General features: G+C 34.5%; 1 protein-coding gene across 3 annotated transcripts in view; it reads left to right on the forward strand.

Annotated features, from left to right (window-relative positions):
- Positions 1-4,845: 4,845 nt before the first annotated feature.
- The window catches only part of LOC129887434 (uncharacterized), a 60,611-nt gene continuing 51,568 nt past the window's right edge, over positions 4,846-13,888 (forward strand). For 2 of the 3 annotated variants that reach the window (XR_008766372.1, XR_008766371.1), the window contains exons 1-4: positions 4,846-5,136; positions 7,350-7,563; positions 7,657-7,814; positions 7,921-8,066. Coding sequence is in view for 1 of the 3 variants with exons in the window: in XM_055962535.1 (XP_055818510.1) it covers positions 5,037-5,136; positions 7,350-7,563; positions 7,657-7,814; positions 7,921-8,066 (618 nt within the window). In the remaining 2 variants the exon portion in view is untranslated. The remainder of the gene's footprint in view (positions 5,137-7,349; positions 7,564-7,656; positions 7,815-7,920; positions 8,067-13,888) is intronic. The other variant, XM_055962535.1, reaches the window with a different exon arrangement.

The following is a 13,888-nucleotide window of genomic DNA, read 5'->3' on the forward strand; positions in this document are numbered from 1 at the left end:
AAAAGACCAACTTACCCTTCTTTATAGACTGAAACTGGTAGTCTACGGGGCATAATTACGACTCGTAGGAACTTTGATGGATCATCAAGTCCATTCATTAAACTGGGCTGGAAAAGCTTGTGGTCTACGACTCAGGTCTACGAGTCGTAAACTACTCAACGAGTCATAAACACAACTCGTCCTGCAGGTCATTGAAACTCTGAGAAAAATGAGTCTTTAAATCTCTTCTATGAGTCATTTCTACGACTCGTGGTCTATTTGACGACTCTTCCACTCCACTCGTAAGAGTGACTTCAAGTTATGGATTTTGGCTAAAGTCAAGGGGTCTACGAGTCATTTCTACGACTCGTAATCCTTTCTATGATTCATCCTGTTGAATCGCACCTAAAGTACTGAGGCTTGTGTTTTTCAGAAATTAGGCAACGACTCTATGACACATTTCTATGAGTCGTCAACATCCTTATGAGTCATAAGGTCAATTCATAGCGAGGCTTCTCAGACGGAAAATTTTACCAAGTGTTGAAAGGGTCTATGAGTCATCCCTACGACTGTAGGACTCTCTACGAATCATAGAGGACACTCATAGTCCACTAGGTCAGTCCATTTTATCAAATTTCTCATGGTTCTCGGGCTCCGTCTAGGCTAGAATAACACGGAGTGTTATAGGGCATGGTGATGGACTTAAACTCTGAAAAGTTGGGGTTCTAAGGGGTGACCTTCACAGAAGTCACCACGGCACATGGTGGCCACAACGAGTCGTGGTAGGAACCCCGAAAAAGAGCTTGAGGAGTTGGGCTTCATGGACCACACCACGGCTCTTGATTGACATCACAGACCGTAAAGCCATCCATAATCCATCCTCCAAATATTCCCTTCAACTGATGATCTTCACGGACACTCTCCATGGCTCGTGGAGAGCACTACGGGCTGTGTAGTGTCTCGTGAAGGGCCACCTGGTGCCAAAAACTAAAGTTTTCTGAGAACTTCCTGTGAACCTCGATTTATGACTTTCCAACTTTCGGGGTCTTACAGAAATATTCTATAACTCTTGTCTTATAGGCAAGACTTAGCTAAAGGACTTTCAAATAACAAGTCGCGCCTAATGAGCAACAATTTCCATCATTTTCACTAAGTCAAATTTATGAGGAACACAGTAACTTTTGTCTTAGAATTAATGTAAAAAGATTAAAAAAAATAGAAGTAGGGAGCAAAAATGTACTTTGACTAAACTTAAAATGGAAGGAAGAACATTTTTGTAAGACTTCTCTTATGGGGGTAAAAAACCAAGACCAATATATTTGGGAGACAATATATGTAATTTTCTGATGAGTGACAAAATATGGCAACACATTTATATCCCTTCTAACAGAAATACCTTCTTCAACTAAGTAATAAATAAGTTCATTAAAAAAAACATCCTCAACTAGAAAAAATATGTTCATTAAAATACATCCTCAACTAAAATAAATAAGTTCATTAAAATTCAACTAGAAAAAAATAAGTTTATTAAAATACATCCTCAACTAAAATAAGCTCATTAAAATTCAACAATAATTATAGAGCATTTCGATTTGGACATGTAGTTCTTTTGTGGCCAACATTCTTACATATGGAGCACTTATTTTTTTTTGTTGGAAATGATTCACCAACTTCACGCCTCTGCTTATATCATCTTTTTCCCGATTTTCTTGCATCAACATATGAAGAAGGTATTTCTTTCTATAAAATATTCAAAGGTACAATACAACAATCTCGGGAGATATTGGATAAATTTTCTCACAATATGCAATTATGTATTTTTCACTGCATAATATTAAATGAGTACTCATAAATTTGATTTTCAAATAATGCACCATAGTGGGTTCGAAGCGCTATCATAGCATGTGGACAAGGTATTTTGTCAAGTCAAAAACTCTATATGTACAAGTTCTTCTTAGTAGATCGACCGTAGCAATATCACCATGACTAGTGACAGTGAACTTGTAGTTAACAATTTGATGGGCCAATAACTTGTTCTCCAAATTGATGTACTTTGATTTTTTTTTTCAATACAGGAATAAATCTGTTTGGTGAGTTCACCAACTCCATATACCTCTGGTGAAATAAACTTGCAAATCCCCTGTTTATTTCATCAAATAGAGCAAAATTAAAAAAATTTCTTTCAACCTCGAACATTGAATTCACAGACTCGACAATATCTAATTTTATAATATTATATCTATAAAAAAACAAATCACTCAGTAAAATATAAAATGACAATAAACTCAAACAAGACACACAACTTATAATATTGTACCTTTTTTCCCTGCTCCATGTATGAACTTTGATACGTACAAGAGAATGAGCTGCCTTAGGTACCATATCTCTTAGATTGAAATATCACTGAACTCACCTCTCTCGTACGTTATTGATACTTCATAAAAATGGGATACTATTTTTGAATTGTGAAAGTTAGTTCGAATATTTTCCCCAAGGTGTCCCATGCAATAACCATAATGAGTTATAGGGTAGATAGTTGAAAACATCTCCTGAATAACTGAATGCCTATTAAAAATTATACTCAACTAATTCATATCATTTACATATCTTCTCATTTGTTCAAAAATAAATTAGTATGAGGTATCACATTCTTTGTCCACCGGATAAAAAATCACTGAAAAATACAATTCTCAGCATCCTGCGCCATCGCTGATAGCAAAACTCTTCCATACTTACTCTTCAAGAATGTCCCATCAATAGATATGACTTTTTTCATTTGTTGAAAACCTTGAATTCAAGCCTATGGTACAAAAAAAGTACTTGAACCTCCTATTTTCATCAACCTCCAATGTCGTCTTCCTTTCTGAATTTGTATGCTCAAGCATATAACGGTACACATTAAGCATTGCATATATGTGGTCATGTGTTCCCCTAACCAAAGACTTAGCAATCTCGATGTCCTTATAAATCTTTCAATAACTTACCTTACAATTCAAATATATGCGTAGTTGATTTTTCATACCTCTTATAGATAGGACTTTACCAGAAAAAATTATTTTGAAAATATTTATTTTTATCGTAGCATGCAGATTATGGCTCGTAATATGTTCTGAACCACACGTATGATTTTTTTCATAGGTTCTAATATAAAATTTATCTGAACTTATAAATTTCACAGCCCTCAATCACCACTTGTACTCTGGATGTGCACATTTAAATAGTATATAGTACGATAATTAATCACCTTTGTGAGTCTAAATTTTTTTTTCAAACAAGCAAATTTCAATGATGTTACTAGTTCTTCTTTATTCTTGAATGTCACTCCCTTCTGAAAACCCTTTTCATCATCTTGAACATTGCTCGATTGTGATGATTGAGAACTACTCACATTATTGTTCCAAATAATAGGTGTAGGTGTAAGAGGAGTTTGGTCCTTCCTAAAATTTGGCACATTCACTTCATCTCCACTTTCATCATGTGAAATATTCATGTCCACCCATCCAATTTATCATTTAACATATCTTGTTGGTCTTATTCTACCTTTTGATTCTTTATCGATTTTTCAACCACATATACTCTTAAAATGGGCTTAGCTGCCTCACTCAAATAGCATGCAAACGAAGCTGATAACTTATCTTGAAAGGTAGGACCTTCTGATTTTCAAAAGTGTTGTGCATGTAACTGATGATAAGATCTTTCAATTGACAATTTAGTCCACAATAGCTAATGTTTAAATTCACAAAATCATCATACAAAACATCTCTTTGGACATTTATCGCTATCGTCTCTAACATGTCACCATCCTTTCAACGCCAAATAAACTGATTGTTCTTCTCAATACATTCTCTATGATAGTCAACCCTTGTTGTTATTGATTCCTTCATAAATGTTACCTAAAGATTTTTTTAAAAAATAATGATAGTATAGTAAATTATGTGGTCATATACAACTTCAACATCTATGTTGCAATAAGTTGTAACCAGCAAGTTAGTCGTATGTTGCAATATATGTTTTATCTATTGCAACATATGACTATTCTGGTGGACACAACTTCTGCTTCTATCCTAGCTTTATCAGCTGCTGTAACACGTATCCAAAAGCTAAGTCATATGTTGCAACAAATGTCTTATCTGTTGCAATAAATGACTATTCTGTTGGACACAACTTCTTGTTCTATCGCAATTTTATCGGTTGCTGTAACATATATCCAACAACTAAATCATCTATTGCAACAATTGTCTTATGTGTTGTAACATATGACTGTTATGTTGGACACAACTTCCGGTTCTATCCCAGCTTTATCAGCTGCTGCAATGTATATCCAACAGCCAAGTCATCTATTGCAACAAATTAAACATTCCAACAGTAAGTCATCTGTCGCAACAAATAGGACATTTATTGCAACAAATTGCTAGCCAACTGCAGCATATAACTTACGTGTTGTATTTAATATATGACTTCCAACATATTAGTCATCTATTGCAATAAAATTAATATCTGTTGCAACAAATTACTAACATATTGCAACATAAAATTAAATTATTGAAAACGTGACTGTAAATTATTGAAAATATGCAAATATATCCAGATGAAAAATTGAATCAAAGAACTATAATTTTACTTACCAAATCACTTTATAAAGTAACTCTAGTGATATATTACAAAATCAATCTGATCTAATAATTAGCTAAATAAATCATCAAAAAGAGAAAAGAGAACAAGAAAAAGAAGAAAAACAGCATAAGAAGCACCCCCCGTCCCCTTCTTTTGTTTTCCTCTGCATTTTTAGTTAATTAGGGTATTATAAAAGTAGATGAAAGAAACAACTTAGAACTTGAGAACAACAAACATATATCTCAAAATTCTTTAATTCTTAATTACATAATTGTCCCTACAATCAAATAAAACTTGTCACTCCAAAGTCATACACAAAGTACTATTGGTTGCGTCTCTCCTTGAGGCCTTTGAATTCTTGTTTTAAACTGTGAGGAAGAGGAAGAGAGGAAGAGGCAGAGGACGAGGAAAAACAAAGCGGCGTTTCGGAAGTGGATCCATTAATGGGTTTCCTCTTATTCTCCGGCAAAAGTGCTTTTCTTCTTCCTGTACTCTTTTGCCTCTCTCTGTTTCTTTCAACTACTCACGTTGCTGCTCTCCAAGGTTACTCAATTTCCACAATTCTCTTTTTTTTTAAAACATATATATCTCTTTTAATCTCTTTATATATATATATCCCTTTTAACCTATTTTGTTACTTTCTCCTTTACATATTCTTCTTCTATAGTCTATATTTGAATTTGGGCATCCTAATTTTACTCCTCAGTTTTATTTATTGGAGGGTCCTTTGACAAATTTAGATACTCAGAAATACTTCATCAATTCAGTAGGTTCAAAGTAGCGATTGAAAATAATAGTCACAGGTTGTTTTATTGAGAAGCGGAACTGGCCAACAGTTTTTTTTTTCCTATTCTCATGATCTTTGCTTAGAGTGTAGAGACTAGAAACCTTCTCCATATTTAGTTTAGGGTATAATGAAAGAGTTCATGAGATATATTTGTGAACTTGTCTCCCAGATTGTATTCTTTTGTGGTCTTTTCACATTCTTAAGAGTTATCTCCTACAAGTATCTCTGAAGAGTAGACAATTTGGACTTTGATCTTCACTTGATTACCTGAAAAGTATTGAAAGGACTGGCTGTTATGTGCACTTATATTGTATAATTATCAATGAAATTTGAATTACTATGTATTTTAATAAGTTTAATACCTTTGTAGTAGCAACTAACCTGTTGAGAAGATAACTAGAGGTGCCTAACCTGTTAACCTCACATGAAGTCAAACTATACACTTTGTTCATTCAAAATGATCTGGAATGTGAAGATTCCATATATAGTAACTTGCTTCACTTGGCTTGGGGCAAAAGAGGCTGTATTAACACAGGCAGAACTGAAAAGTAGGGATTTCAGTTATGCTCCAGAGCTTTTGTGTGGGGAAAAGACAGAGATAAACAACTATCTTTTTTTACATTGCAAATGGATAGATCAGATCTGGAAAATTTTGATTAACTTGAGGGGTATCTGGTGGGTGATGCTAGCAAGCGCAAAGGAGGTATCAGAGAGTTGTGGAAGAGAAGTTCTTTTGTCCAAGACGAAGGAGAGATGGAGGATTGTCCCAACATGTATTTGGTAGACTGTATGAGGATTTTGAGGATACGCACTGGATTATCCCAAAGTTGAAGTGAATTGCTTAGTGTGTTTTTACTTTTGGTGTAGTTAGGAATGCTTAGTAGAAACAAAAGATATTTTGTTGTGTTAGACAATTTGTAAAAGGAAAATAGATAGGAAGCTCCTTTTTTGTAATTGTTTACTGGGGACTATATAGTTGATATAGTATGCCTGTTAATATACAGAATGTTACCATTATCAAAAATAAATAAATTGTAGAGCAAAAATTCTTCACCAAAAAAAAAAATGTAGAGCAAAATATTGCTTGGAAGGATCTTGGGACGAGTGCCTGTTAAATTGCCCGGTTGTGCTCAATTTTGCCTTTTTTTTAATGCATTCTGCTTAAGATACACCAAGTACTTATATCCATTCAACACAGCTATACCCAGGTCAAATAGAGACTCCATTAATATATAGATTGGAGACACAATTTAGTAAAAGATGGAGGTGAATCCTGGGCTTTTTGGTGAGCAGTAGTGACTAAAACAACAACAAACCCAGTAAAATCTCACATGTGTGGTGGTAGTGTGTATGCGCACACCTTACCCCTATCTTGTGATGGTAGGAAGGTTGTCTCCGATTGACCCTCGGCTCAAGGAGAGATGAAAAAGAAGTAGGGTGAGCAGTAGTGACTAAGCAAAGAAAATAATAATAAGGGATACACTGTCATAAAAAATATGGAGAAAAAGAAAAGCTAGAAGTCAAGGAATTAATTGTGGATTCTTTGGACAACATACAATTTAAAAAATGAACAATTGTCACAAACTTTTCAACTGTTACAATTCCAATTATCGGAAAAGCATTGCAATGACCTCTATAAACTATATATATGATTTACTCCATAAAGGACTAGTCAAGTCAATTAAGATGTTACAAAGACCGATGTTTGCATCTTTAACCTGGCACAAGAACACACTAGAAGATAGCTTTCTAAAGGATTAAAGATACTCAATTTTCTGGGGGCAAATAAAAAGCTGCAAACTTGAATAATTTTAATTTCTGTAGGTCTGTGTCAAATAGCTTTTTCTTGGTATTGATATCCTTGATAGTGACAATGTCAGAGGCCGACTCACATAAGTTGGCAAAGATTACTATCTTGAGTTTAGCACTCTATCTTGTATTTCTCAACTTAGCGTGTTTGAAATGACAGGTGTCAAATTGAAAAATCAGATACTAGATGTGACTCCAATTAATTATGTGAGAGACCCTTTGTCAAAAGACGATGTATTATGTGAACGCATACTAATCACTGGTCTATCACGATGGAGACTTAGCAGTTATTCTAGTGCATATCGAGTTAGTTTGGTCCCATCAGCTGTAATCCCAGATAGATTACTGGGAAAATTACAGATATGCTTTCACAAGTAAGTAGAGAATACATCTATTCTCAAGTTTCTCTGACATGATTTAGACTTTTCCATTGGAGATTTTGATTCTCAGGGATTTCTATCTTGCAGGAATTCTTCTCTTGGCTTGTGCCAGTGTGAACATGATGCGTGGAAGAATTTTCAGAAAAGGTCATGGAACTCAGTCATGTCTCCTTACGAGGATAGAATTCTTGATGTGAAGCTTGTTGGTGGTCCTTCTGGTTCTGTTACTGTAACTGTTGAAGAAGGTTGGGCAGATGCATTGTTATGCTTGGGACTTTCTGTGATCCGTGGAATTCTGTTTCCTTCTGTTTCTAGTCTACTGCTTAGTTACCTCCTTTTTACGATGTGCAGATTTACAAAGATGGCGTCTGCTGTTTCTTGCTTGTGGTATAATGCTGATGCTCATGGCACCTATTGTAAATAGTTGGGTTCCATTTTACTACAGCAGTTCAATGGCTATTGGAGTTTGTCTTGTCCTCATCGTCCTTCTATTCCAGGTAAAGTTATTCATCTTTAGCTGTGGAATGGTTTTTCTGTTGTCATCACTTTTATGCATGTATCAAAATAGTTTAGGTCTTTTTCCTATTTATATTATGTGTAAGTTGAAGCTTGTGTGGGATAACCGTCATAGTTGCTTCAATTTATTACTTTTGCCCGTTCCTGTAAGGTCTAGAGCTGGCTGTTTCTGGGTGTATGTTGGCCCTTATGGCCCTTTAGCTCGTAGCTGCCCGGTTAATACGGTGCCTTTGTCAAGCCTAAAAGACTTACTGGACCTACAGCTCATGCCAAAGCATGAGAAATGTGATCCTTAATTGGTATAAGTGGCTAACCAACATTATCCAATTTTTCAGAAAACCGTGTTCAATTTTATGTGATGTTCAACTGATGTGGTTCTATCTCTCATCTTTCTCTTCTTTACATTCTTTCATAAAGTTAAATACTTCTATTCCAATTGAAGCCTCAAATAACATTTATTGTTTAGCTCTGTTTTATTTTTGGTGTAAACAAAAATTAATAGCTCAAACAGAAGTATTTTTAATGTTTTAGACTATTCATAGGAACAACAGATAGATGTTGAAGCTCTAAGTTGTAATACTTTTGAAGAGGGACTACATATTTTGATGTAGTATACTTGTGGATATATAGATTAACTGTTATCATTCTCAAAAAAAAAAAAACATTTGTGGATGGAAGATTGAAAATGATGTAGATAGAAAGCTGCTAATCTGTCCAAGATCTTTATTTTTGTGAAATCTACTGTGATCTCAAATAACAAGGAAATTCTGCAGAAGGGTCTATTGGAAAAGTCTTGTAATGAAAACTCACTGGCTCTTATTTGATCCAAAAAACAAAAACAAACTCACTGGGCTCTCTTAAAGGTTTCAAGCTTTACACAAAAGGAGAAGCCTTGGCTTTACTTTTTGCAGAACTAACATAAACTTCCTTTTCATAGGTGGAAAAAAAATGTTAGTAGAGGAGAGCTGTTACTTTTCTCAAAAATAAATAAATTATTAGTAGAGGATAGTTATTGTAGAAATGTCAACCTTAGGATCTGCCAAAAAGAGACCTTAAGTGGGTCAAATTTGCAGCATTGGTCGCTTTGGTAAGTTAACGACCTTTATTCAGTCATAAGTCGGTGAAATCTAAAATCTAGTTTTTGTTCTTCCTTTTTTGCTGCTAGTTCATATTCTTCATGTATTGGTTCAGGTCCTTCACGACATATATCTTTGTAGGCATAGGCCTACTAGAATTTTCCTTAACCTTGTGATACATACGGATTGCCCCTGTACTGTCTTGTCGTCGTTAGGGAGATTGATGAGCTTTGTGGTATTTGCCTATTTTTATTCTTCTTTTAAGAATATATAGTAAAACCTCGATAAATTAATATTCAATAAAGTAATAATCTCACTAAATGAATATTTTTCTCCGGTCCCGACTTGAGCCAGTTATATTAAAGTAATATTCTCGCTAAATGCATTAGATAATAATTAAAAATAAAGTATTAAAGGCCCAGAAAAAATATAAAGTAATAATTACTAGAATACATCAAGAATTTATATATATTTAATCAGTCAATAATACTAGACCAATAACTATATTTCTTTTCAAAAATATGATTCTATAGTTGATTGTTTTTTCTTTCCACCAAAACCAAAATTAATCTCATCCTTAACTTTTTGAAGAGCGAACACAATTTTTGGAATATTTTGTTCGTGTTGTATCAAATAGTTTGAGAATATAGTCATTGCTTGAAATGCCTCCTTTGACGATACATGTGGGACAATGCTACTATCATCTTGTTCAGGATCATTCTCATCATCATTATTCATTATAGATTGAATAATCTCTTCCTCTATAGGTGATTCCATAACTGTATCATTCCCGTTAGGGTAGTTCAAAAGATGTTCAACATCCATCATATTTCTGTAGGCTAAATTAGAGATGACCTCATTTAATTCTTGGATACCTTCATCTAATTCACCAACTTCTTGGATACCTTCATCTAATTCACCAACTTGTGGTTCGGGAACATTGTTTTCTTCGGACCGGATCTTGCAATGCCGAAAACAATTTGCAATTGTTATTTCTTTCACATCAAAATTCCAAGCCAAGTTAGCTAAATTAGTAGCATTCAAAATATTAATTTTTTCAGTATTTGGTGCTTCAACCTCAAGGCCTTGTAGGATGCTGAAATAAAGACGACGACGATAATGAGCTTTGAATGCTCGAATAATCCCAGCATCACATGGTTGAATCTTAGACGTTGTGTTAGGAGGTAAGAAAAACAACTCTACATTTCTTAGGCCTTCAACTATCTTTGGATGAGTTGGACAATTGTCTACTTTTAACAAAACCTTCATGCCATTCATTCTCTTATCAAACCAGCCAACATATTTTTGGAAAAGCAAGCCAGTCATCCAAGCTTTTTTGTTAGATCTATACATGCAATCAAGATTGTTCATGTTCACATTTTTAAAGCATCTAGGATTTGCAAACTTACCAATAATCCACAATGGTACTTTGTCAGATCCATCACCATTGCAACAGAGAGCAAGAGTAATTCTCTCTTTGTCTTTTTTGCGACCTTCAAGTTGCTTGGTAGCAAGTGAATGATCAGTTACAATCGGTAAAATAGTCCAGTGTCATCTATATTATAAATATCCTTCAATTCAAACTGATCTAGTTTTGACCGTATGCTAGGCAATTCGTTTTCAATGTTCTCCATGATAACTGAACCACTTTCACCAAAACGTCTGTAAGACTTGATTCCGTATCTTGACTTGAAACGTTCTAACAAACTAGAAGAGAAGTTGAATTCTGGATTAGTTTCACCATACATTTTCAGGAAAAGATCTTTTGCTTTTCCTTGGATAATTTCCTCTGACATGTTCACTTTCTCTTGCATTTGAAGAAATTACTCGTACAAAACTTTCTCTAAATCATGATATTTTGCAGGTTTATGCCTCTTGGCATCGCTATTTTTCTTCTCATTTGACAAATACTCTGCCAACCTTTTGAGAGTGTGCGATATTGTTGATTGATTAATAGTCAAATCAAACTTTATTTCACCCATGCTTACAAATCTTTTTGGCTAATAGTTGGATTCTCTTTTTTATGCTCACATATTGCGTTTCTTATTTTATTGGTTAAAGATGATTTTTGTACGCCTTTCAAATGATGAGAAGACATTATACTTGGATTATGATTTTTAAACATCTAGCTTTTTCCTTTTATAGTTAACATAAAATCTCTTCATATTCTATATACATGAATACAATTAGAAACATTAAACTTCACTAAATTCGTTTAGCTTTCCTAGATTTAAATAATAAATATGCAAAGACTACACTTTTTAGTTTCCTAGATTTAAACTTTTGAAATTCTTAATTCAAATATTTTTTTTCTTTCTTATGGCACATACTGCAAAATACTCTCTAAAATAATAAATATTTATTTATCGATAAATAAATATTTTATGCATTTATCGATAAACTAATATCTCGATAAATGAATATTTTTTTCCGGTCCCAAGCATATGCATTTATAGAGATTTTATTGTACCATTGGGGGATATCAGGTGTCATCTTTTTTTTTTTGATGGCAAAGGGTAACGGTATATTCAGCAGCATTAAGGAAATGTTTGAAACTGTATTTACAATTTCCCTAATCAAAAAATCTACTAGAGATTCCATAATATCTAATAGAGATTCAGCGTCCTCTACAAGGTTCTCTTTACATCAGAAATAAAAAGACATTACACTGTTCATCTCAAGTCTGTGTAGAGATATTCTTGTCTTCAAATCCCGACAAAACCGACATAAAAACTTAAAAATAAGAGGCAGATGATTGGAAGAAACATATTTTAACCAAAATATTCTATTTATCAATCACAACAAAATGTCTCAGAGGTTCAGCATCATCCCGATGCCACAATTATAAGAAAATGCACCAAAACGAAGCTTATGTCGTAGGAATCGATTTTCAGCTTTAAGCCATGAGATTTTAAGCAAAGTAGGTGTAGAACCTTACCTCAGAGTAGCCCAAACATTTACCCAATTTAGCAAAAGATTCCAAACGAAAATCCTTTAACCACAATGAAAAACAATAAGAAATGGCTTAAAATGAAGATTGCAACGAGAATATTATTCTGTAATTGGTCAAGGAAGAATCAAGCTAGGAAAAAGTTTTTTCTCATCTAAAATGTCTTGGAACCCTCCACGTGGATGTTGGACGTTTTTATCTTCAGAAAAGATGAAAATGAAATGTTTTGAAGTCCAAAACGCCCTTTTAAAGGCGGCCAAAATCCGACCTGGATTCAAGACCCACTTTGCCTGGACAGTCTGTGGTAAGACAGTCTTAACTTTTTACTTTGATGTCATATAACGAACGGTTTGATGTTCTTGGAACTAGATTCAAAAAGACCTTTAATTTGATATGTAACAGGCCCTCTAACCCTTTATATATTGGGAGATATACTCGTCTGAATCCAGCTCATAAACAAGATTATATTAACATTAACAATTTTTTGTAATAAATCCATCAATTAAGATTTTTGTTTCAAGGCTCCCTTTGGCCTCTAACTAGTTAACTTCCATCTAAGAATTTCAAGTAACTTAATATAATTCTTCTTTGATATAATCACCCATTTACCATTATTCTTCCGACATCTCAATGACGGTTGACGTGAAAAGCGATAAATTGGTTCGTCAAGTGTAAATTTGTTATTTTAGAAGTTACAAGCTTATGGGGTGTTACATTAACTACCAACTTATCAGTTGAGTTAAACCTTTTGTGACCGGTTTCCATCCTATGAAAGAATATGTATTCTTGTCTCCTTGTTTTATCCACAAAATTTTGGATCCTTACCTCCGTGCAGTCTTCTCGTACTTTGTAACTTACTCAAATTCCATTTCTAAGTTTGCCTTAGTTTATTGTTAGTAAGTCCCCTCTGCTCCAACACTTGTGTCACGACCCAAAAAATCGGGTCATGATGGCACCCACTAAATCCCACCAATAGGTAAGCCAACCCTTAGCTCGGAACCAACGATAATGGGCCTAGGGAGCGGAAGAAATTGACAAGAGCAATATAGAGCAATTTAAAGGGGAAACAACGGAAGAGCATAATATATATACAACCTCCGAACGAGGTCAAAAATACAAAGATCCATCCCAAAACCTAGTGGATGCTAGTACAAAGCTAGTACAAAAGACCCAGTACAAGACTAGACATATGTAGGAAATACAAACTATCTCGGAATACAAAAGATTAGCCATAAATATACAGAGGGAGATGAGTCAACCACGAACGCCAATAAGCTCACCTTCAATCTCCGAAATACCAGCTACAATAGCACGAGGATCAACGTGGTCGACAAGAACTCAGATCTGCATTAGGCAAAATAATGCTAAGTGCAGTATGAGTACCAAAAAAATGGGGTACTCAATAGTCATCATAGGCCGATTGAGTTCGCGATTGCAATAACATAATAATGAGTGAGTAAATAACAGGGTAAAAAGGCAATAGTAACGGCATAACTAAACATGAACATAGTAAAGATACTAAGGCAAACAACTGAAGCAATAAAGTTATCCAGAACCTAACTGGACCCCCATAAGTCCAGAAGGTACATGCACAGGCAAAGCAATAATAATCAAACAATCATACAATCAATAACCTGGCCGACCCCCCATAAGACCGGCGGGTACACACAAGAGCTACACTACAAGGTACAACTCAAAACTAACCACAAACTCATTCCCGAAATCTGACATCGAGATAACACCATGTAACCTAGCATCTCCCGAAATCTTACCTCGG

Source organism: Solanum dulcamara, chromosome 4 (genome assembly GCF_947179165.1).
Source record: "Solanum dulcamara chromosome 4, daSolDulc1.2, whole genome shotgun sequence".
Classification (NCBI taxonomy): domain Eukaryota; kingdom Viridiplantae; phylum Streptophyta; class Magnoliopsida; order Solanales; family Solanaceae; genus Solanum; species Solanum dulcamara.